At 42.3% G+C, this 26263-nt stretch overlaps 1 protein-coding gene across 4 annotated transcripts in view; it reads left to right on the plus strand.

Moving 5' to 3' along the window:
• The first annotated feature begins 3192 nt into the window (after positions 1–3192).
• Positions 3193–26263, plus strand: part of BMAL2 (basic helix-loop-helix ARNT like 2) — a 71851-nt gene continuing 48780 nt past the window's right edge. The window contains exons 1-3 of one of the 4 annotated variants that reach the window (XM_070620868.1): positions 3210–3388; positions 13135–13348; positions 13963–14013. In XM_070620868.1, the coding sequence (XP_070476969.1) occupies positions 13294–13348; positions 13963–14013 (106 nt within the window). In that variant the 5' untranslated portion in view covers positions 3210–3388; positions 13135–13293. Of the gene's footprint in view, positions 3389–13134; positions 13349–13962; positions 14014–26263 lie in introns of all 4 variants that reach the window. The other 3 variants (XM_070620869.1, XM_070620872.1, XM_070620870.1) reach the window with 3 other exon arrangements.

A 26263-nucleotide genomic window follows, 5' to 3' on the forward strand; every position in this document is an offset into this window, starting at 1 on the left:
TCTCTAAGGGAAAAATAACTTTAAGCAGTAGCTCCACATTTAAAGAGCTGTCTGCACAACTAGTCCCTCACTCTTGTCCTAAGTTTTGTTCCTCCCTGTATTTTTCTCAGCATTTTAGTGTTTTTTTTCCTGTCCTTTGCTAGTAGAAATACACACATAACCCTGCAACAACCTAGGCTTAAGAAAAGTCTTTTTTGACATTTTTTTCCTAAAGTAGAGTATTCAGAGCAACAGTTTCAAAATAAACAGGGTGCTTATTTGAAATAAGGATTTAACGTGTCTCCTACAAAATCAGAATCTCTGGGATGGGTCTGAAATTCCATGCCTTCTCATGCACGTGCAACTTTGGAAACCACTGAGCTAAGGGGAAAAGGACGCTGGTTGGACTTTTCCAAAAAAGAAAGAATACTGAGAACACCTATGTGAAGGAACGGATGCACAGTGGCTGAAGTGCCAAAGGCAGCGCTCATAGCAGCGCCTGGCATGCTGCAGGCACTCTACAAATATTTGTAAACGAATGAATGAAATAACTGCATTTTGTGGGCGGCCCTACCTTCCATCTAAGGCCAATCTCAAAATGTTTTCATTTTTAATAACATAACTCCAAAAGCATTGAAAAGGAATGTAGCTTTTGATAAGTTGTTATTTTCCAGGGAAATGATGTAAGAGGGTTTGCATTACACAGTGAAGCTCCCTAAATACCATTTTAAAAGATTTTTCTCAAATTTCCACTCCCCATGGCAGCTGCCCCCACCTCCTTCCCTGTATCTCATGACTACACCTCCTGCAATTACCTTCTCTGATTCTCCCCTTCATGGGCGAGGCTCAAGCTAATCTTTCTCATACCAAAAGCCCACTATAGGTTCATCTCTCCCTATAAACACATTTGGCCTCTGTTTCTCCCCACTACGCTCATCCTGCTCAGTGAATTCAAGAACCTTCCCCAGTGTTCACCCTCCAGAGAATGCTGGGGATGGGGTGGAGGTGGGGGTGGGGAAGCAAGGGTATTTAAAAATATTAATAATATAGTTACTTTCCTCAGTCACTTAGGAGCTCATTAATGGGTGGTTGTTATTTACTTTATTTTTATGCATCATTGGAAATAGTATGTTCAAATAAACTACACTCTAAAGCTGGTGGGGTGTTTTGTCCCGGACCAACTAAAATATCTAAGTGGCTTTAAAGGAAGCTCCAAACTAAATTACATTGTTACCATCCCAGCAGGAGGTTGAGAAGGATAGGAAGCTATAGTGAGGCAGTGGTTCCTAATTCCAGGACTGTTCTTGCCTGAGTACTCCACAGTGAAGCAAAGTTAATGAACGGGCTAGGATTGGTAATCTCGGATTACCAATGATTCCTGAAGAGCAGAGCTGTCCGGGCTTTTGGCAGGAAAACCACATTGACCTGAAGGAACTACACCATGCATCCTGAAAGCTATGTTTCAAATCACTTTTCTCACATTGCCCAAGGAAAAAATAAGGAGAAAACCACTGGTTGGAAAGGAGAGATTCCTTTCCTATCCATTTGTCAAGATATTGTGTGGTGCTCTCTCTCTCTCTGTCTTATCCTATGAGGTATAATGTAACTACTCTTTAAAAAAAAAATCATGGCTTAGAAAGTAAAGCTCCATAGAGTAAAGAAAAAGCAAGTGGGATTTAAACTTGAACAAGGAGGGGAACACATTAAACTAGGAGAGCAATTTACCGGGCAGAATCCAGTGGGCACGCTCTCCTTGTGCATTACACTTTGTGCTATCGTTTTTAGGTTCTGGCTTCCTTCTCTTGTTTTCAGGCTTTTGGTGCAAGTGAGTCATCGTGTCTAAGAAATGAAGACTGCAATGATTCACAGGCAAACTTCTTGCACACCACGGTATGAACTCCTAAGGAGATCTGACTTTTACCATCTGGCTTCTACCATCTACTGAGTGATCCTGGCCAAAATACTCAGCATCTCTGAACCTCTGTTTATCTTGCTGATAAGACAAGAATGACAGTTGTTCAACCACCTCACAAAGGTTGTTGTGAGGTTCACGTGCGATGACAAGGGAACAATGCAAGCAAGACATTGTATACATAGTCTGTACTGTACATTTTAACCAGGGTCCTAGCAATTCTGCTTCACCATTAAGGTGGCATTTAACACATGCCCAGGTCTAAGAGTACTCCCCCCACCCTGGTAAACCAGCTCAAAGGTGTACTGTCTGGAAAGCCAGAGTTTGAACATGTCCAGGGAAACCTAGGCCAGATTTTTAGATTATCTGCCAGGCTCTGCGGAATTTTTCTTTCTGAGCTGCCAGCAGAAGTTGGTGTTGGTGGATTTCGGGGAGAGTTCCAAGTCAAAGCTAGGATGGATATGTTTCAAGGATGGTTTTGACTGGGGATGTCTTGATGTGTGTGTTATTGAGAGCAGCACAGTTCTTAGCACCTCCTTCCACCTCCAGCATCATGAAGTCCCAGTCCCCACTCAAGACTGGCTACTGCCCAGGAACACGCATCCAGCCCCCTTGCCCAGGTTCGGCCTTAAGTAGCCCTCAGGGTACATAAGCAGCTAGTTAAGACGCTATAACAAGAGTCTTGGTAGGAAAATCAATACATTAAGGCTGGTTGATGCAAAGCTTTAGAGTTTTCTCTGCTGTTCCTTTCCTCCACTACCTCTACTAGACAGGGACGAAGGAAGCGCTCTAGGGACCCGTGGACGGCGAGCGAGCCAGCGTACTCGGCATAGGATGGAGGGCTGTCAAGTGATCCCCAAAGGGTTTACCCAGCGGTTGCAGGATCCCAAACGGCTTCCTCGGTGACCCCTCTCTGTCATTACACCCTCGTCTCTGCAGCTAGGTCCTTCCCTAGGCGAAAAAGAGAAGGGACCAGAGAAGTCTCTCTTCCAGCTCCCCGCTTCCCGCCCCCGGTGCCCCCCGCTCCGCTCCCCCCACCACGCAGTGATCTCCATTCATCCTTCACCTTTTCCCCCCGAAGGACACAACTCCAACCTTCGGGACACTCAGACAACGAATGTTAGAGTGATCGAGGAAACCTGTTTTAATTAGGCCGCTTCTGCCCTTTGCCCCTCGCTGCAGGGGTCGGCGGGGCGGTGCCGCGGTGACCCCACCCGGCGCCCGGTCCCTCTCTCCCGCCGGAGCCCCGCGGCGCGCAGACCCGGCGGGCGGGCCGCAGTCCGCATGCTCAGTAGCCCGGCAGGCCGGGCGGCGAGGCGGCGCTGGCTGCGCGCCCAGGGGCTGCGGTGGCCCCGGGCAGAGCCCCGCGGGTGCCCCGGGCCGCCGTCTGGGCCGGCGCAGGGCGGGCCCGGGGCTCTCCATGCTGCCCGCCCTGGGACTGCAGAGCTGGCCGGGTGGCTCCTGCGATGGCGGCGGCGGAGGAGGCTGCGGCGAGAGGTGAGGCTGCGGGCGGGCTGGCGGTTCCAGGTGGGGGCGCGGTGCCGGAGGCGCGGGGGCCGCCCCCGGCCGGACTGGGGGCCGAGCGGCCTGCGCGGCGACGCTAGGTGGGCGCACTTTGCAGGGGGCTCTCCTTGGGCCCGGCATCACCTCGGAGGGGCTCTGGGGCACAGGAGCGGCGCGGCGCGGCGCGGCGCCCCGCGGGTCCTCCCCGGGAGCGGGAGGTGGGGAGCGACACTCGGGATCACCGCCGGCTTGAAGCCCCATTTCTTGGCCCCTGGCTGGACGTTTTGGCGAAAGTGAGCTGGCGAGGAACCATCCACCCTGTGGTGGCGAGCAGCCTCCCTCTGCCGAGCCCCGGGCGCCCACCTCGCTGTCTGCAGGGACTGACTGCTGCGTGGACTTCTTAGATTTCATCTTTCTTTTAAACCAGTTGTCATCAGCCATGGAAGGAACTCTGGTTCTGCGAGCCCATCCGCTCTGAACTGGAAATTACTCACTTCCATTCCCCACTTGAAAAATTGCCCCCTGTGAGGCGGGCAGGTGGGCAGGTGAGCGCGTGGAGGCAGGTCCTCCACGTTTCTCACTCTCGAAAGCGACGGATTGCTCCGCAGCAGCCCTGTGTGAGCCGGAGGCGGCCCTTGTCTTTTACCATTACAGCTTTAGGAAAGCCATCAGTGGAATCAGTTTGTTTTACGTTTTTTGTGAATTTGTGGAAGCGTTATGTCGTTTTCCTCTTTCTAGTGTTCACTGACAGCATTCCTTGGGACTGCGCACGATTATGGGCTGATTATAAAATATCTGTTATTTAAGACAAACGGGAGGTAAAAAGAAACCTAGAAACAGCTAAAGGAAGACTGGCAGAGAGAAATTCAGAGAAGCAGTTGAGTCAATCTCCGCTTTTGGAATATGGTGATGAGTTTAGATTCTTCTCTGAAATCCAGCAATGAGAAGAGGTGCTTTTGAAAATCTAATACTGTGTGGGAATTTGGATCACTGGGAGATTTCCAAAATTCTATCATTTGAATATTTGAAGTCTTTCCGGATGATATAAAGGTGTGAGTAAGCACTAAATAAATACATTTAAGTACATCTAAAGTGTTTAACCCAGTACTTGGGCAATAGTAAGTGCTCCATAAACATTAGCTTAATATAGTTAATAATTTACAGCTCCGGTTTGCTTTGTGAAATTAATAAATCTTGTCTAGTCCCTTAAGAAAGTGTTGTCGTGCACAACTTAAAATTGGCCAAATTGAAAGAATACCTGGGCTTTACTAAAAAAGAGAAAGAAACATGAAAATCCACCTAATTCCAAGAGCAGCTTTCACCAGATAAGTCTTTTGGATTTATGACAAGCTTTTGCACAAACAGTTTGTTGTGATTTAGCTGAAAACCAAGTGTGAAGTTGGGAATGAATCTTTCTTAGGTAAGAGTCGCAAAGTTTCAGTGGGGGCTGGGAGGGCCAGCATTTATCAAGGTGCTATTACATACGAGGCATTTCATCCTTAGTCTCGTGGTAGCCCTGTGATGTAGGTGGCATTATCTCCATCTCACAGATGAGATGAGAAAACATAGGCCGGCCCACGGTTACGCAGCCAGAGAGTGACAAAACTGGGGTTAACATCTGAGGCTGCTGCCCGTGCCGTTTTCCTTTCTTCCCTGTCTCACTGGGTGGCGCTCATGAGCAATGTTCGCACTTCCGGACACCCTGTGTAAAGAGGATGAAAAAAATATATATTGTTACAAGTTCCCCCATCCCTGGAGGGGAAAACAAAACAAAAACAGGTCTTTAAATCAGAATCCGGGGCTATGTTTTCCTTATACAAAACCCTGCGGATTCCTTTGTCCTAGGTAGTTTAACATTAAGGCCTTTGTGATAAAATAGAAATCTAAGACTGGCGGTGGGGAGAAAACCCCCCCATGGTTTTGTTACACTGCTGAAAACAACTTTAGGGCTGGTTTTGAAGATGGCCACCAAGAATCAGCTGGTGCCTAACAAAACTGCCTGCTCACTTACTTTTTTCGACAGGCTTTTGGTAAACATCAAGATTAACAAGCCGCCAAGTGCCTGGGTGTCTTCCTGGTAGATGATTCCAGAATCCTTGGAGTTAGGGAGAGGGCAATCTTGGAGGAGCTGCACATTTCCAAGACTGACAGCCAGAGATGGTCCTGGGTCCAGGCGTTTGTGGGGCAGCTTTCTTATCTGTGATGTTATCAGACCCAACTCTTTGCAGGTGTCGTGCTGCAATTATAGTGGCTTAAAGTCATTTTTGTGACTCTGAAATCAAAAGTCGTGTCTCAATCCACTTTGCGCAAGCTGCTGTTCCTGGCCTGGATCCTTAGGCACAGTTTCAGCCAGAAATGCATTACCAAGATAAACCAGGATGGACCAAAATGACTTTTCATATGTTTTGGGGGGGGGGAGGGGGAGAAGGGAAAAGAGAGAAGAGGGGGCAGAAGGAGTGAGGAGAAAGAAGAAAGGTGGAGTAAAGACAGAGGAGGAGAGAGAGTAAAGGAGGAAGGAAGGAGGAGAGAGGGAGGGAAGGAGATGGGGAGAAAGGGATGACAGCAAGGGGAGGACAGAGGGGGATGAGGTGAGGGAGGGGGAGCTGGAGGAGGAGGGGGAGGGAAAATGAGAGGGTGGAGGAAAAGGAGGGTGGAGGAGGAATTGGAGGTGAGGAAAGAATGGGGGAAAGAAGAAGGGAGGGGAGGGACAACCACCCCATCAAAGTTTGACTCCAGGGGAAAAAAAAGAAATTTAATGTTTACAGTATATGGGGAAAGCCAAAATATTAGTAAATACAGCGATTTCAGTTTAACTTTTTCCTTGTGGCAGGACTCCTTGGTTCTAAAAAGCATGTTCTTTTTCTGTGCTGTGAACGTTGATGATAGCATCCTTTCAAAAGTTCTCCTTTTAGGTAATGTTCAGGAAATCATAAATAAGGTCATAACATTTCATTCTGGTAGCCCTACTGTCAGTTGTCCCATTTAGTGGAAGATCTCCAGTTTTCAACTGTGACAGCTGAGTTACTCAGAGGCCTGGGATCTGGGTCATTAGTCAGCATCCGCACTGTCATCAGCATTATCAGGGACTCAGTGAGCCGGGTCCCTAGAGGAGACATCTGCCTGCTCTGTGGGGCAGTGATTTCCTGTCCCGGCTTTTGCAAGTCTGCTAACTGAAGTGGCTCCTCCCCAAATCCTGGCCCTTCTTGACCCTCCTGCCTCGCCCGGTGCCTCCCTCCTTCTCAGTATTATGAGGCTGTGACAACTTAGAAGAACCTACAATTTTAAGCTCTTAGTGAACCACAGTTGAAAGATGTTCACTGTAGGAGCATGCAATATTTCTAGCTATTTACACATAATTTATAAAGCATTTAGCTATCAACATGCCCCTACCCTGTTTTCTTTTCTTGCTTGGGTAACGTCGCATTTATTGGTCCCTCACATATATTATTTATAATCTATTACTTTAGGCTATAATATCTCATTTACGCCAACCCCAGTTTCTAAACTTAAAATATTTAAATAAGTCCGGTTATATAACATTAAAATTCTCATTTGAAAATACTTAAATGTTGGTTGGCATGATAGGAAATTTGTCGTTTATCTAAGTAAATTATTGGTGTTTCATTTCTCTAGTCTTTAATTTTACGATTTAAATCTCTAGATAATATCTTTACAGAGAGAGAAAAACAAAGAAGCCTGGAGGAAAAGGAAATGTACAGAGAATCATTCTTTCGCTCAACATGGTTTACATTAGAGGATATTTATCATTGGAGGTCAAGATTATTGCCATAAAACAGTAATTTCCAATACATTTAAAATGTCTTACTTAAGATATTTCATTTATTTTTTTAAGTAGTTAAGAAATACCCTTTACTGTTTGTTCCAAGCATATCACAGGGAAAGGGGAGATCATCCACTGCCTTTCTCTTCCACATGTCTCCACTTTGTCTGATGTGTCCCATGCTCAGTTATGTGAGGGCATCTGCCTTTCCCCAGATGGTTCGAACTTTCCCACCTCCAGGCCTTTGCTCAGGCTGTTGGCTGCTTCCGGAATGCCCCTGCCCTCCCTCCAGACAGGCCTGTGGAAGTCTTCCCAGGTAATCTTGAAGCCTTAGCCCGGGTGTGATTACATTGTCATCTGCCTGTGGAGAAGGAGGAAGAGATCTGGTGCAGGAAAATGAGCGTGAGCTCTGGAACCAGGCCACTGGGACTGTAATTGCCAGTTTCATTATTTACCAGCTGTGTGACCTTAGCCAAGTTATTTAACTTTTCTGAGCCTCAATTTCCTTATCTATAAAATGGGAGTAATAAATTCCTAAGTTGGTGAGTTATGTGGGAATTAAGTGAGATGATTACAAGCTGTCTAGTGAAATCTGACCTTTAACGGATGATTTTTCCCCTTCTCTTCACAAAACCTTCCGCTGACCTCCCTGCATCAATGGAAATGATTCTCCCTTCTTATTTTCATGCTGCGGTTTTTGTGTGTGCCCTCTTGTGCACACTTGTGCCTGCTTGCCACACATTACTTAGATAGGTTTCTTAGCTGCACCCTTGGGTTGCACATTCCTAGGAGAGCCGGGTTGATTCTTACTCATCTTTACAATCTCCAACTCCTTGCACTTAGTAAGTGCTTAATAAAGGTTTGTTGATTTTAAATGAATGATGGTTGATTTGAGGTGTGGACAGGGTTGGTTCATTCATAAAGGATCCATTAAATAAATACATACTCACATTGTTCTAGGCAAACAGAGATGGAGAAATGAATAAAGCAAGAAAAAGAGTTAAGAAGCTTATAAAATGTATTAGGATAGGTGAGAAGCAGCCAAATTATTTGTAATACAAGATAGAACCTAGTAAAATCTATAGTTGTCTGCTGGGAGCGAGCCTCCCCACCCAGTTGGTAGAAATTATATCTATTTCATGGGAGCAGGACTCACAAAAGGCTTTCAGAGAAGGTACCAACTTTAGTATTGAGGGATAGATAACTCTTGGGGAGGCAGCAAAAGAGACAGAGAGTAGGCGTAGAAATGGAAACTCATCAGTGACTTGCTTGGCAGAACTGCTGTTAGTATTTTGTTGGCTGTTTGTGGGAAAAATGGAACAGGAAGAATTGACGGCTGAAGTTACCTTGCTGGTGTGGTGGAGGGCTTCCCCTCCCACACCTGTGATGAGCAATAACCATTCACACAAAAGGCCTGAGTTACAGGCAGGTGATCTGCCCGCTCTCCAAAGAGAGGATACATGCATGCTCTTTTTGGTCCCTGGTCAGCAAGAGAGTTTTTGTATCACCTTGAAAGGCTAATTGTGGCAGATTTCTGCTCAGAAAGAAAAGAAGCAGAGGTCCTGGGTCCCGCCAGGTGAAGGGCTGTTAGGTCCTGGCCTTCACTCCAAGTCCATCGGGGCCAATTATTTCTCTCTTTTACCCTCTTTTCTTCTCTCAAAAAATAGCTGCTTATATCTTTAAAGCCATGTCACATTCTTTCTTAGGAAAAGCATCACAGCTATTATTTAATTTATTCCCATTACAGCCTGTTTAGAAGCAGGTATCTAGACTTCCAGTGTCTGTCCAGCATGGTGACCTGTGTTGGTCCAGTGTCCCCATCACTGATGTACCCTTGACATAGACAGATGCTCCAGGCATGCTCTCAGACCCTTCCCATGCAGCTCCATGTGACAAAGTGGAAAAATACCTTCAGCCTTGAATTCCAATTCAAACACTTAGTGAAGATTTATAAACCAAAAGGAATCCAGTGCCCTGCACATCTGAACATGTTCCTAATGTGAAAAGAGCATTCATGGAAAGATGTATGTGTGATAACATCAGAAGATCTTCTTGTTTTCATTCAGATACAGTGCCAAGGATCTCTGGCTTAGAAGTTACTTGAAAGCAGAAGCTCTATATACATCAAATAGCTCTTAATCTTCTTCTTAGCAGAGAAGAATATAGGAAGACTAGATTGTTGTTGAGCCTAGATACTACCAAAGCGATATGTGTTTTACAGAAATATAGATTTTAAAAGATCAGTATCTGGTAGACAGAATTGAAACTGAACACTTTACAGAGTAGATATCAATGGATGTTTAAATGAATAAAAGATTGTGAAGATTAATAATTCTTTTGTTAAAAATGTAGAGAAAAGTTTTGGTTGAGATATTGAACATGATCTCCAGCTCTTCATTTGTTTCTCTTACCAGCTCCCTTGTTGGAGAACTGGATTTCCTCTCTGACTTACGTGGTACCCACGGTAGACTGTGCTTACACTACCGTGGAGACAAACAATATTGCATTCTAGGTAGGCGGTCTCTTCTATAATGAGTTACCCAGGCAACAACACTGACCTGGAAAGGAGAGGCCAAATCCAATTTTCCATGCGTCCTGGTCCTAGTGGCTACTTTAGGACAATTCTCCTTTTCTTTAGTTTTCAACTTGAGTTCAACTAGCACTTTTTGGCGTATCAGTTCCTTTTAACAGTAATCATAGCTACCTCTGGGACATGTGGTCATAAGCAAAGCAGCCTGCTTTTAGAGGGATGTTCAAAGTCATACCTCAAATTTTAGAAGGCATCTGGGACAAATTATTTATCAAGGGGTTTAAGAATAATTTTTTATTAGCTCTTTGTCTAGGAAGAGCCTCAAAGCAGCTTAGATTCTGGTCATCATTGTAACTATGACATGTTATGAGATAGTATTAAAGTCATAAATGTCACTTTGTGTTTTATTCTAAAACTCATATGATGTTTCAGTTTGCAGAAATTTAACATTGCCTGTTGCAGAGTCAGTGCTTCCCCTCACCCCTTTTTAAAGGATCTTTCTTATTTCCACAATAATTGCCATTCAGTGAAAAGATACACAAATATTTTTGTGAACACTGATGAATGTTTTTCCTCAAAGTTAAACTGAAGGTGTCTCATTTTGTTGATGCCTTAGCCGTCAGGAACTACTGTATCTTTTAGAGGGTCTGTGTTGAATTTGGCAGATCCAATCAGGCCTGACTGATATTAATCACGATAGTAGCCTCCACTGTGTCTTCTGTTTACTCATAAATTGCAAGAATTGTATTTTCCAATAGGTGACAATGATGTGGGTATAGACCATCCAAGTCTAAATACATTTTGGGGCCTTTTGGAAAAACCTGCTGATGCTGAAAATGCTAAACCCTGGCATTCTTCTTATGCGTGAGGACCAATGAGGCCTGGAACAAGTTAGGGGACTTTTCTGTTTCGATGTGGAACTGAAATTCTGATGAAGTGCTGTTTCTTGCTTTTGCCCATCCCCGGATTAGGTTATAATGCCTATGAAATGTTGGCCTTTTCTGGAATAATCATAGTCAGAGAAGCATTCTTCAGTGCTGATATCACTCTGATTATATTCTGCATCACAACTGAGTGGTTTCCTATGACTCTGATTTCCTTATAGTCATCATGGGTGTTTCTGCTGCCCCTTTGCCCCGTTTCAAAAGCTTGGCATGGATCATCGTCACCGTTTGTTTCTGCTAAATTGTTAAAATTCTTAACCTTTATTGAGTATTTACTATCTGCTAGGTGTCTAACTGCTTTACTGGGATAATTCATCCAATCCTAAGCAACTCTGTAAGGTAGGTACTTTATTATTCCATGTCTCAGATGAGGAAATTGAGACACAGAGGATTCAAGGACATTGCTCAAGGTAAAGATTGCATAAAAAGTAGCAGAACCAGGATAGGAACCCAGGCAGACTGGCCTCCAGAGCTTTCATCCTTTTAACCTTTCCTCCAGTGCCTGCCAGACATTTGAACGTGGTGCCATTCCTGTGAAGTGCTGATGTCTAAAACTGAACTTCTTCTGTTGGGAGGGAGTGTGGAATACTGGCCTACTTTTGGCTTTGAGAGAGTCTGAGCTCTTTCACCTAATAATTGTGTGATGTTTCGCATATGTATCAGTCAGGGTCCAACCAGAGGAGCAGAACCAGTAGGAGATATGTATATTAAGAGATTTATTTCAAGGAAGTGGCTAGTGGGGCCAGGCTAGGCAAGACTGGAATCTGTAGGGCAGGCCTTCCGGAAAGGCAGGCGGGAACTCTCTGACAGAGGCTGAAACAGCTGTGGCGGTGGCATTTCTTCTTCAGGGAAGCCTCAGCTCTGTTTTGAAGGCCTTTCAACTGATTAAATCGGGAGATTATCTAGGATAATGTCTGTTATTAAGGCCAACTGCTTATCGACTTTAATCACATCGACAAAATACCTTCACAGCAACACTTAGTGTTTGACTGAGGAACTGAGGACAGTAACCCCGCCAAGCTGACACAGCGAATAGACCATCCCAGCAAGTTACTTCATTGCTCTGAACCTGTTTCCTCATCCACTAAATCACCACCACTGGGTTGTTGTGAGGATTGTGTAAAATAAGGAAGGTAAAGGCGATAGTGCCTGGTATGTAAGGATTCAGTAAAAGATTATTTAATTTTGGTAATGGTGGTAGTAGGGGGTGGGTGACAGCAGCAGCAGCTGTGGTCTTACTAGAATAGGGTCTTAATCCCCATTTTTGTCACTTTCCTGGTCATTCCAGTTCACTGCAGCAGTTGGCTTCCTAAATGATATTCCTGCTTGAAAATATCTACTCATCCATCTTTATTTTTTTCTCAGGGCTATAATGAAGTCTTAAAGTAGCTCACCACTCTCTCTTTTTGGAAAAATGTCCTACTGAAATCCAGACACACTGTGTTTATAGCTTTCCTCAGTATATCAGTGCAATACTACAGCTCCCTCCCCAAAAAGCGCTGCCTCCCTTGCCTGCTGAAAGCTAGTGGGATGGAGGACTGGCCTCTCCAGTGGCGTCGAAATTCATTCCAAGTGTGTTTTGTTATTTTTGGGTTACCGTAATAAGTGAGATTGGGCCACGCATGCGAACTGTTTCTCCAAAAAGGCTGTTGTGTTTAAGTTCTATTTCTTTTTCCTTTATTTAAACTGCAATGTAATACACAGCTGGGCATCTTATTTCACACTCTGAGCCTCAGTTTCCTTAGCTATAAAGTGAGGGTATTGGACAAGATAATTTCTTTTATTCCTTTTCCCTCCTGTTAATCTTTTGTTGCAAATTAAGAAAACCAGATATCTTTTTTTTTTTTTAAAGATTGGCACCTGAGCTAACAACTGTTGCCAATCTTTTTTTTATCTTGCTTTTTTCCCCCAAGTCCCCCCAGTACATAGTTGTATATTTTAGTTGTGGGTCCTTCTAGCTGTGGCATGTGGGATGCTGCCTCAGCATGGCCTGATGAGCGGTGCCATGTCCGCGCCCAGGATCCCAACCCTGGGCGGCTGAACCGGAGCTCGGGAACTTACCCACTCAGCCGTGGGGCAAGCCCCAAAAACCAGACATCTTTTTAGGATTTTCTCCAAATATTTTATAGTCATTTTTATCTTTAAGAGCAAAACTAGTTTGTTTTTTTCCAGATCAAAACACATACTTTAAAGGCAATACTTAATTATAATTGAATCAAGTAATAAATAAAAACTTAGCCAAGAAAATCTTCCACTTCCCCACTCCATCAAATGAGAAACAATGTGTGAACAAATGAATGAACCTGGGAACTGTTATAGTCTATAGGAATAACATCTTTGGCATTGAACGTCACACAGGCACATAAGTGGACCTTGTACCTCAACTCCTCAAGATTATGTACTAGATTTTATTCACTGATATGCACAAATGATCCATTTCCCAATAATTTTGTCCTTTCCCTCCATTTCTCTGCACTGCCAGCAGCGCTCCATCCTTTAGTTAATGCCTAGTAGAACTCCAGGATACACAGGAGGATATATTGGATTTTAAGTTCCTTGAAGGAGCAGTCTCTTTGGTCACCATCATCTTCCCAGCCCCTGTAGCACAGTGTCTGCTTCATAGTTGCTTGATGAATATGTGCTGATGGAACAATATGGAGGACATCAGAGGACTGCAGCTGACAAGTTCCACTCACCAGGTGACTATCCCAATAGGGGAATAGGCTAGCTCTTTTCCTACTATGTCCTTTCTACCTGGTTGTGCTGCAAACTGGAGAACTGGTTTTTGAGGTCATTCTAAGGTTTAGAAGTCATAAACTTCATACCTCTCTGTATCCAGCTTCTCCCATTTACACCCATACAATTGGTTTATGTTCAACCCTGAATGTTATGCCGTCATGGCCAGATATGGAGACCCTTAGTATATGCTATGCAAGAGATCCAGGGCACCTGCTCGTTTGAAGGCCATCTTTAGTAGATAGTCCAGTGGGAGCAATATAAGCAAATCCAATCTCACCTCATACATCCTCTGGATTATATATGCCTTTGCACTGAGCAAGCCTGGGAAATCCCCGGCCCCTCCTTACTAGTCGGAGGGATGTGTCATATAGATAACCAGATCTCCTCTGCTTCATTTGAAGCCATGGGGCCCAACATAGTCCTTGCAGCTGGCACAACTGAATCCCTGAGGTTCTCTGACACCTTGCGTTGTTCGCAGTCTTACTCCCAGTCTGCTTTCCCCAGCCAACCTAGTTCAATTCTCCTCTCTACTGATTGTCCAAGTCGGTTCTAACCATTCATATCTCTTCCCTAGTGTCCACCTTTTACTCGGGCTCTCACTCTGCCTACACCGTATTTGGCCACAGTGAGTACATTCCCTGCTCTTTTCTCTTTGGCTTTTTTGTTCAACATGCCAGCCAGTCACTTGGTTTGAAACTGTAAATGTCATGCTGGTCGCTTTTGCAGATGGCATGTTTTGATGAAGCTTAGTCAATCTGTTAGATATCATCTGAATCCAAAAAGATGCAGATAGGGTGATACCAAAGAAGACGAAACTTAACAACAGAAAAAACGACCAGTACCTAAGCATAAAAAAAATGCTGATGTATGAGATGGTAAAGACGTGGCTTAATAACAGCCTGTAGAAAAGACAGAGTTGGGTTTACTCGAGGGAAGGGCGTTCTGGAAGTGAGGAGACTTCCACAGGAGTCCCTCCTCCATCAGTGTCTGGCCGTATGATAAAGGACAGAGAACTTAATCAACGGTGGCTCTCTTTCTTTCTTGGAAAAAGGAGTTATATTAGACCATCTGTAATGCCCGTTACGGCTCTAAATTATATAAATGAGTGAATCACTAGTGTAAAGAGAAAGGCAAATATGTAAAAGAAAAGCCAATGCAGTCTAATAAATAATGAAAGTTTAATATTCACAATATTATCAATAAAAGTTCCACTCTCTTTTCTGCGGACTAGACAACTCCTGGGTGTTGTATTCAAGTCACACCACACATCAAAGGATTTTTAGCAAAAGTATGTCCAGAAGAGAGCAACCAGGCTGGTGACAAGGCGTCCTATGAATCATGTCTGATAGAATCACATGGTTTGGTTTAGGAGAGAGACTTTAGGACAAAAGTGCGGGATGTTATGGTTGTCAACAAAAGTTTGAGGAGTTGTACACTATATAGACTATCTCAGATGCCACCTCCTTCATGAAGCCATTATGGAGTGTTGGGATCCAGACTTCTCCAAAGACACTGTCCATTCTACCTTGTAGTTGGCTTATTTCTGTATTTATCTGACTGAACTCTTTGAGAGCAAATGCCGTGTTATACTCATCTTTGCAGCCTCGTTAGTTTCTAACAGTGCTTTGCACAACAGTAAGTATGCAAATACTTGCAACTCAATTGAAAATTTATCAGATGGAGGCTTGATGGGTAGAAATTACAGAGTTTTTTTGGCCTTCCAAGAAGTAAACTTTTCAAATAATTGAAATGTCTTAAAATTACATGGATTGCAATAAGATAACATGACATTCATTAGAATGAATAAAATTGAAAAGGCTGACAATGTCAATTGTTGTTGAGAATGTGAAGCAGCTGGAACTCTCTTATACTGCTGGTGGAAATGTGAAATGACAATCACTTAAGGATGCAATTTGGCAGTTTTTCAAAAAGTTAAACATATACCTACTTTACAGCCCAATCATTCTACATCTAACTGTTTCCCCAAGATAAATGAAAACATTTGTCTATACAAAGACTTATGCATGAATATTTGTAGCAGCCTTATTTACAATAGCCAAAAATTGGAGGGAAGCCAAATGGCCATCAACGAATGAATTAAGTGGATAAACACTATATAATATACCCATCCAATGGAATACCACTAAGCAATAAAACGGAAAAACTACTGACACCTGCAACAACATGGATGACTCTCAAAATCATCATGAGGGAAAGAAGCCAGAGTCAAAAGGGCATATGTCATATGATTCTATTTACTATATAAAATCTAGAATGTGCAAAAACATAGGTAACAAAAAGCAGGTCACTGTTCGTCTGGGGTTGGAAGTTGAAGATGGAATGGACTGCAAAGGGCATGGGGGAACTTTTCTCCAGTTTTTTTTTTTCTGTATCTTAATTTTATGGTGGTTTTTTATATACAGAAATTTTAACTTTTTTACATGGTTATTTCTTTTGCGATTTTTACTTTTGGCATCATACTGCAAAAGTTTTCACTTTATGATTATGTAAATATTCACATGCAGATTTTTTTCTTATACTTTTGTGATTTTGTTTCCCTCTATTGAACTCATTCATCCATCACAAATTTACTTTGGTAAGTAGGGGGAAATAGAGATCTATATTTTCTGAATAGTTAAGGAATTGCCCTAACACTAGCTATCGGATAATCCATCATTTCCTAAATTATTGAGTGTGGGCGATATGTCAGGGATTGTGTTCAACTAGAAACGAAAACATGGTCCCTGCCCTCGAGGAGCTGTGTTTGGTGAGGGAGACTGACCAGTAAAGAGATAATAACAGCGGAGTGGGATGAGCTCAGCAATGGCATCAATCACACAGTGCTACTGTAACATGTAGAAGGAACCCCAGTAGGGTGGCAGGTTTTGGGGGCAGTGGTCAGACAAGGCTTCTTATAGGAGATACGATCTGACCTATGTTTTGGCAGGTAAGTTGATGTTTGGGATTTGGGAACAGGACATCCCAGGTGAGGGATTAGCATGCCCGGAGAAGTAGAGCCGTGAGAAGGCGATGTGGTTGAGGAGCATTGCTGAGCGCCCGGGGCTGTTGCTGAGTTATAAGAGAGCCACGGGATGAGGCTAGTGGACAGGCTGTGCTGTGCTGTGCAAGACCTTGTATTTCATGTCATCTTAAGTTTAGTAGCAAGCCACAGTTGGATTTCAAGCAATGGAATGAAGTAATTAAATCTGTTGTACAATCATCAGAGTTAGTGGTTTGCATGTTGAATAGTGTCGTAGCACACTGCTTTTCGTTCACAGCAATGATTACATGTTTGAACTATGTGTCTGATTATTGATTGATGGCTCACAGTACCTTCTTTAGGAGGAGTGGGAGAAATTTATTTTTCACTAACTAGATAAGGATTTTCATGTGGAAATATGAATGGTCTGGCCGTGTATTTCAGATTTAATCTAGCTCTGTAGCCAGCCTGCCCCTTATTTGCCTCGGACCTCAATTGTCTTTAACAGTTACGTCATCGTTCAATGTGACCACTCGCCTGAAGGTGGAGGTGGATGTATATTGGTGTCTGTCTGAATCTTATACCTGGCTGTGAGCCCACTATACTCAATTCACATAGGTAACTAACGTACTACCTAGTATCTGTCCAACAAAACTTCGTAGATGCCAAAAAGCTTCAACATTTGTCTCATTTTTTTTTCTTATAAGAGCTCTGTGAGGTAATTCTAGTCTGTGTCATAACCTGTATTTTACAAAGGAGGAAACCACAAAGAAGGCAAACAGCTTACCTGGAACCATGCAATGAGTCGAGGGAGGCTTGGACAAAAGTGTTCTTGCTCTGCCTCGTGCCACGTCATTGCCATTCTCACGGCCAGTCCCGTGGTCAGCGGCGGTGGTGGGCTGCCCGTGCGTGGTACCGTGTTACTGCAGCAGGGGCTTCAGCTTGATCCAGGATCCCGACGTTATGGACTCTGGTGCCACAGTTCTTTCCAAAGCATTAAACCTGGCACCTAACTAATGCTTCCAGTCAGTCATCCAGTGTGGCATAGAGAGGCGATCAAAGCCAGGCGGCTGCCACTTTCTGAAATCAGTAGGGTTATGCCTCCCGCTCCCCAACAAAGGGGATCTTCTATAGGCAGGTCACTCTTGTGGAAAGTCTTTTCTTAAGTTCCTTCAATACTTTTGCCAACAGACCTCTGTTTCATACACACTTTAGGACAAGGGTCAGTCTGGGATCCTGTGCATTTGATTAGAAACCATCTGTCCCTTCTCTTCAGGAAAACGTTAAAATCTTCCATGAAAGCGGCTCAGCGTGGTCTCGTATCTTCAGCCACGCTACGTTCGTGGCATCAGCAGTCCATAATTGTTCTTTAGGTTTAGAAATCAATATAAGAAGGGCTGTGTTCATGACCGGTCAAATGGTGGTACAAATTTATCCTTTCAAAGAAATGCCTAAGGCTTGTGAGCATCACAAAGCTTTTTTTGGTATATTTATTTTTTCTGAATTAAAAAAGTAATGCCTGTTAGTTGTAGAAAATTTGACAGTTTTTATTTTTAAATAATTTTGAATTAACAAAAATATAAAAGTCTTAACCATGTCTTTTATTTACTGTATTCTGATGCTTTGACATCTGGGGTCCTGCTGATTCTGGAGGGCCTGCTCCTCCGAGGATGAGCCCATTGCTAGAGATGGTAAATAACTTGCCTGTGAGTGCATTTTTCGTGTACAAACAACCAATCCAGAGCCCACACCCTAACCACCTCTGTTATTGGGGTCTCACGCTCCAGGCTATTATCCACCTGTCTTCATCATCCCAGGGCCATGTACCAGACAACTAGTGATGGCTCTGTGCCCCACAGCCTGCTGAAATTATTTAAACTAGCCAACCCGAAGACTGCTTAGCCTGCCTTGCCCATTCCTTCCCACAGACACCACGATAAAGGCTCTTGCCTGCAGATCCCCCCTCTCCTTCTGCCTCCAGACTGACTCTGGTGCTTCCCCATGTGGCCCCCCAGGGCATGCCATGCCCCCTCCTCTTGGGAACTATACATAACAGTCTCTTTGTTGGCAGTCATCTCCTGATTTGTTGACCTTATTGTACCTCAAATCTTCTATTAATATACTATATTTTAAAATAATAATAAAAACAAAAAAACATACGAAAGTTAATATTTCGTATAGCAGTTACTATTTCATAAGTAATTTGAAAATACTCTATTTAAAGGCTGCATAGTAGTCCATCATGTGATTGCACTCTTAATTTTAGTTGTTCCGTTGTTTGTTGATACCTTAGGTGGTTTTCAGGTTTATGCTGCTGAAATATTGTCATGAATTTCTAGTACAAAAGTCTTTCTGTACATCTTTAATAATTTTAGGATAATTTCAAAGAAATAGAATTGCTGGATCAAAGGATATAAAGTATCTTTGTACCCTTGATATAATTTTCCAAATTGCCTTTTAGAAAGGTTATGCCAATTGTCATTCCCACCAGAAATGTATGAAACTATGAGAGCATCTCTGTTCTTGCTTCTTTCCCTTCTCCAAGGCTCCTTTGCCAGTATAACAATTTATCAGGATTAATCAGTTTGATAAGAAAAAAAAAAGATCTTCTTTTTTGCTTCAGTAATTCTCAGGTTCTTTGTAATGTGGTCAGCCCAAATTTGAAGAAATTGACCATAGGGGCGTTGTGGAGGCTAATCACTCTGTTGTGTATTTCAGAACTAGAAAGTAAAGTTGGCATTTACTTGAACCTCATTGCCATCTCCAGACATTATTCCCCATGGTCCTCATTAATTACCTTCATTTAGGTTTTCTGTTTATTTTACCCTCTTATATCCTTATTTTAATCATTCCCTACCTCCAGGATGTTGCCCCCTTGTATTCGTAGACGTTTTCCTCTCCTGACCATCCCCTGATGTCATCCTGGGTAACTCTGGTCTGTCTTCTCTTTTTCCAACATACCCTGTCTTCATTTTACTGCAGCACCCCTCTTAGGCACCTGTTACGTAAACCCGTGAATCAGCTGGAATCCCCAAGTCTGAACTTCTCCCAGCTGACCATGGTCTCATATTTTTATGACTCTCCCTGTTACACAAACATTCCAGCCACCTCCCTGGTCTTTTTTTCAGCAACTTCTGGTGTCTCTTGCTTTCCTGTGCAGCCTGTCCCCTGTGATATAGCATTTTATTAATAAGCATCACTTTATTCATTTGACCTGCATATTTCCCTGGCCAGTGACTGGCTTTGGGCAAGTAAAGCCATCTATTTTCTCTGTTTCGGTTCTCCAGCAATAGCTGGATGTGATGGACAAATCACATGCCAGCAAAGCTCTATGTCTCTGGAATCTAGGAGTGTCTGGTTTCTCCTTTACTACAGGCATACCTTGGAGATATTGCAGGTTTGGTTCCAGACCACCGCAATAAAGCTCATAGCACAATAAAGCAAGTCACAACTTTTTTGGTTTCCTAGTGCATATAAAAGTTATGTTTATACTGTAGTCTATTAAGTGTGCAATAGCATTATGCCTAAAAAAACAATGTACATACCTTAATTTAAAAATACTCTATTGCTACAAAATGCTAACCATCATCTAAGCCTTCAGCAAGCCATAATCTTTTTGCTGGTGGAGGGTCTTGTAAAAAACGCAATATCTGTGAAGCTCAGTAAGGCAAAGTGCAATAAAATGAGGTTATTTGGAACTCACATAAATTAAGAAAACTCTTAAGAAATTAATTAATTAAGAAAAATTAACATTAATTAAAATTAAGTACATTTTAGTTTTTAAAGTTTGAGACCGTTATACTTTGTTCCAACGTTTTCCACCTGGGTTCCTTTCAAACCGTATCCGAGCCTTCCTCTCGTAACCTGGTTTCATCTTAAGAACCATCCTCAGGACTTCCCTCTTAGACATCTTGCTATTTTTGAAGTCAAGGCCAAGAGAATAAAATTTCCTCCCTACAGTCTAGGTAGGAGAGGTAGATGCTGCTGTGATGTTTCAATATTGTATCTGAGGTATGCTATGGTTGGTCTGCTGGTGGGACTCTAATCCCCCTGTGAAATGGATTTTAGCTTTCCCTGTCCATTCTTAGCAGCAAACCTTATTTTCCAAGCCAAGCTGAAAAGAGCTCACAGTATGGCTCTGAGTACAGTCTTCACTATGGAAATAGATAGGAACTCAGGTAAAAGGCCAGCCATTCAGGTTGGACAAAGGTGGAATGCATGAGGATGAAAGTTGTAGCTCTTAATAGGAAGACCAGTTCCAGGACTCATCTGCTAGTACAGAGAACAATGTGAATGTACCCCTCACCTTAGGGAGGATTGGTTCAAGAGATGAAGGCTGAGATGCAGTGCTGGGGAACTATAGGAGCTCCCTGCTACCTGGACAGAAGCTCGGCTCCTCAGTGGGACAGGCAGGGCCCTTCATGAACTAGTGCAATCTACTTTTCCAGCTTCATTTCCTGATGTTTCACACTATGTCCAGCCATACTGATGTATTTGCTATTCCCTAATAGTCCATTTATAGTCTTTTTTCTTTCTAACTTGTATGTCTTACAAAAGCAAAACATGATACTTACAAAATTTTGGAACAATACAGAAAAGTAGAAAGGAAAATAATCCTTTGATTGGCCACTCAGATAAAACACCTGGAAACATTTTACTATGTTTCTTTCTAGTTTTTTTCTCCACTGAAAAGACATTATCTTTGTTTCTTGTTTGTACTTAGTCTCTGTGTCTTTCATCCTACTTTTTTTGGTTTTTTGCTCATGTTGCTCTGAGCTCACATCTGTTGCCAGTCTTCCTCTATTTTGTATGTGGGATGCTGCCACTGCATTGCCGCCGATGAGTGGTGTAGGTCCACACCCAGGAACCAAACCCAGGCCGCTGAAGTGGAGAGCACCAAACTTAACCAGTAGGCCACTGGGACTGGCCCCTCATCCTACTTTTTAAACTAAACATTACATAAGCATTTTCCACATTTATAAAACTCATTTTTAAATTTAAATTAAATTTAATTTTTTATCAACAACAGAAATTTATTTCTCACAGTTATGGAGGCTGAAAGTCAGGGTGCCAGCATGGTTGGTTCTGGAGAGGGTGCTCTCCTGGTTAAGTCTACTCACTTCTCATATCCTCACGCAGCAGAAAGGTAGTGAGCTTGCTGTCTGCCCTCTTCTGATAAGGACACTAATCCCATTCATGAGGGCTCCACCCTCAGGAGCTAATTACCTCCCAAAGGCCTCACTTCCTAATATCATCACATTGGGGATTAGATTTCATCCTGTGAATTTTGGGGGACACAAACATTCAGTTCATACAACATCCAAGTAGGTGCTGAGGAAAGAAATTATATCCTCTTATTTCTGCCTCAAATAGCTCATTAATGAACCAAATAGATAGTGCCCCTCCATCTGAAAAGGAGTGCTCTCCTCTAAGCATTGCATTGACAGGTGGGGCAGAAAGAAGAGAAAGTGATGGGAGAACAACTTGCTTTCGAGATTCTCTAGGTGATGGGGATCGAAGCCTTCACTTCGGCAGACCTGTCAAATAGCTGGAGCTGTGACTCTCCAGCTTCACAAATAATGATGCAACGAATTTCTACTGAAGAGCTATAAGGATTGAAAAAAGGATCTTTATGGAAAGGGGCCAGACAGCTACCCAGGCAGCAGGGCAATGTGGGGATTGAGCAAGAGTTAAGTGCTTTCAACCTCTCTGTTCCACACATCAAGTTAAAAATCCCAAACCCTCTGACTTTAGATTAGATAATGGGGCAATACCACGTAAAGCTGTGCTTCAAATGCACCAACCGGATGGAGCTCCAAGAAAATAAGAACTTCCTTGGAATATAACTTAGAAAGCCCCTTGAACTTCCTTCATCCAAGCCACACTCACTCGCCAAAGATATTGCACTTTTCAATAAACAAAAAAGAAGAGTGGAGGTGCCACCAGCACAACCCTCTTACAGTAGGAAGAAACATTAAACATCATTTCTTTTTGTCGTGTAAAAACAGGATGCCAATGTATTAGTGGATGCAAAGTATCTCCGTACTTGTCTAGGTATCCATGTGATTTCCTTCATTTTTCTCCCCATAGGTAGACCCACTTAGAAATCCTGACGTTAAGTCAAATTTCAAATTCTCCTCCTCTCCCATGGTGTCTGAGGCTGAGGTCATGGGAAAACTGGGTTATCACAGGTGTGATTCTTCCAGAATATGAAGGCATGTGTTGGAGTCCGCAGTTGAGTACCTTCACAAATAGTATTGATGTGAAGGGTCTGTTGACAAGTCCTGTCTGAGAGAACAGATGGAAATTTGGAAAATGACATTTTTAGGCTCTTATAGCTCAATACCAGCTCTTTACCCCTGTTTTGAGCAAGGTATTTTTCTACCTTCAGTTAAGACCAATCAGGCTAAAATACCTGCTCTTCTTCAGGGCTTGTTTGGCTGTTTGGATTGACAACTCAGGAAAGGTGGTCATGGACAGATGCTCTTTCCTGCCTTTTCCAAGTGTAGTAAGGATTCATGGATAAATAAATCTTGAGGGAATTCCATGAAATATCAGTGAATCTAAACCTCATCCTTATTTTGAGTTTTCCAGTTAATCTGCATTTCTGGATGGTGAATGATGATCTAGGCATCCAGCTAGTTTCTGGTCAGATAGGTGTTCTGTCAATTGAGCGTGCATTTTGTTTCATACGTGAGAAGGTAAAATTTGTTTTGAAAAAGTTCGGTTTTACTGATCAGATTCGTATCAAGAGAGGCATTTTCTAATACCTGGCTCTGATATGTTTTCATTGATTCAGCAACTAAATGACATTTTTAATGACAGCTTAGGATTTTACTTAATGCATTTGTTTGGCTTCCTGTTCTCGGTGTTCTCTTAGCCTGAAATAGCCATCCAAGAAAATGCTCTCAAATGTTGCTCCCTCCCCCAAAACAGAATTAAGTGACCTTCAATCTGTATGCTTGCAACATAAACTTGTACCTCCTTCTAGGTCTAATTCCATTCTGTATTTGGCTTATATATCCGTGCACTTACATATACACAAACACGTACAAAATTATAAGCTTCTTGAGGGCAGGTACTAAATTTTAACCTTTTAAATATATCCTCCACCTAGATTAAACTCTTAATACTGTAAAATAATAGAATACTTTTAATCTCTATGGAACAAAAGCTTCTTCATAATCTGTGTATAGTACTATAGATGTGTATGAATGGTATTTTTCTTAACAGTGCCAATTAGTATTTCCATTCCATCTATTATGTGAGTCAGCATCTTACAGGAATGTGTCAGTGGTAAGAAGCAGGATTTGGTTTCCATTGTGATGTATTAGCACAAACCTATGGAACAATTTCTACTTGTCATTCTAGGAAGCTCCTTCTGACTGCCAAATCCCATTCCACACAATGCCTTTTTCACAGCAGACAATCAAGTGTATTTTTTTCTTCTGTGTAAGAAAACTGGTAAAAATGAAGTAATGGTAGAGAGTAGGCCTACTTATTTGTACAGTAGGTACAGTGGGGAATTGCATATTCCCTATTGTGGGAATTCCATCATTCCCAGCCACCCAGGAAGGTGAATCTGGAAGTTCTGATTTCACAGTTCTTTTGGATTCTCTTTTGAATGGCCAGGAGTAATGAAATGCAATGGAGTATAATTCATTCTTTCAACAAACCCTGAACACGTACTACATTTCAGGCACTGTGCTGAGATTTAGGGACAAAAAGATGACATGGTCCTCAAAGCTTTCCAGTATTGGAACTTATAGCCTTAGAGAGGATCTCATAAATCTTTGGAATTTGGAAATCCCATAATTTGGAAATCTTTGGAATCCTGAAGGGTAGGATCTTCATGAAGCAGTAAAAAGTACCAGACACAATAAAATTGAAAAGTGAAGGCGTTTAGCACTGAGAAGGACATAGCATCAGTGCTGTGGTGTTTTTGACTAATGTGCATAACCTGAATTTGGTCATGAGAGAATATCAGACAAATTTAAACTGGGAGACATTCTATACAGTAACTGCCCAGTACCCTTGACAAGTCTCAAAGACAAAGCAAGGCTGAGGAACTTAGAGTTCAGTGGCAACTGAGGACACATAATGGCCACTAAACGTAGCATGTGATCCTGTACCAGCCAAAGAGCATCAGGGGGACAATGGGCAAAATTTGAATAAGGTCTATAAATTAGATAATGATACTACGTTAGTGTGAATTTCCTGCTCTTGATAATTATACCCGGGTTAAATAAGACATTGCCATTTGGGGAATCTGAAGAGTATATGGGAATTCTTTGCATTATTTTTGCAAGTCTGAAATTATTTCGAAATTAAAAGTTTAACTCTTTTTTTCATTACAAAAATTCAAAGGCGTTTAACTCAGTGCCTTTTCTTGACCAACACCTTGGGCATCTGCAGTGGCTCATCAGCAATGGACTCTTGCTGGACTGGTTCCTTAGCATCACTAAACTTTGGTTTTCAAGCAGATTTCAAATACATGATTTTATTTGATTCCTAACACAAATAAATGAGGTTTGCAGGAATTTACTTCTATTCTAAAGAAACAGTCTCAGATGTGTTAAATGACTTGCCCCAAAAAACCAGTTTGTGGTGGGTAGACCAGACTAAAAGGATTTTCTGGGCAGGGCCTCTCAGAAGTTAAGAAGCAAAGTCCACTTTGATTTTTTAAGGAAGTGATTTAAATGTTTATGTTGAACAAATTGTTTTTAACAAAAAGTTACTCAGAGGATAATTTAAATTTTAATGTATAGTACACGACTTGTAATGAAAATAAGTAATGTGACAAAAGCTTTTAAGTTGTATGAAAAATATATTTTTTCCGTCCTGCCACTGCACTTCTGTGAATGTGTGTGCGTATGTGTGAATGTATATTCTCTTTCCAGCACAATGTCAAATTCTAAATTTGAATCCCTTTGTAGCTAGGAGCCTAAACCAAGTGGCTTTGGTCTCCCCAGCTTATGACTCCCATAAGCTGCTCATTTCCCACAGTTTATTTCCATCCTTGAGGAGCTGACTAAATGGTAGAGCTTTAAAATATTGTTCCATTGATTACCATCACCAGGGAGATGCACATAGAGTGGAGCGAGATTTAATGCTCATCTCATTTTAAATAAAACCACCAACTTCCTTTGTAAAAGACAATCACAGTATCTTTGTTCAGTTTAAATTCTGAATTATTTTACTGAGTGTTAAAGAACACATGTTACGTTCGTCATTGAGAAGTGACCCAATTTGGAGGAGAAAGACGATATCAAAATATTAAATCATAACCTCCAACATGAGTTATATAAAAGCAGAGCTAAATTTCAGTTCCTCACACATGGTCTCATCTTCTACATAAGTATATGTGGAGGTTAAAAGTAAACTGGAAGGTTAGAAATGAAATCTTGACTCTTTACATTATGAGTCACCCCCTAACAAATAAAAATCTGCTACATGGGGGTTGAATTGTTTCCAAAGAACAGATCCTTTCATCCAGAACTCATTAGTCCCACTAACCCATCTTTTCCTTTTGCTCACAGGACGCCTCTGTTTTGAATACACTTCTACTGACATAGCCAGAGTTGATGGAAACAGCTAATTATGGAATAAGGCTTCCCCATCCGTTAAGGAACATGAAAATACCTTAGAATTTCAGATTTTGATTTTGTAAAAGGAAGAATATTATTCGGCCTGCCTCAAGATAGTCCATTTCTTATTTTCAAGGTTAATCAAGAAGTAGGATTGAAATGTGCCTAGAATAAGAGGCAAAAAAAAAAAAAATATTCATTTTATTTCCATTTTGAACTTATGTGAGGGAAAGAGTGTGCTTGCTGGAGTTGGGGTGGGTGGGGGCTTGGAGGGGGCTGGTATTATATATTATCAGGGTGTGCTATGG

The sequence above is a fragment of the Equus przewalskii genome, chromosome 5, assembly GCF_037783145.1.
Source record: "Equus przewalskii isolate Varuska chromosome 5, EquPr2, whole genome shotgun sequence".
NCBI classification, from domain to species: domain Eukaryota; kingdom Metazoa; phylum Chordata; class Mammalia; order Perissodactyla; family Equidae; genus Equus; species Equus przewalskii.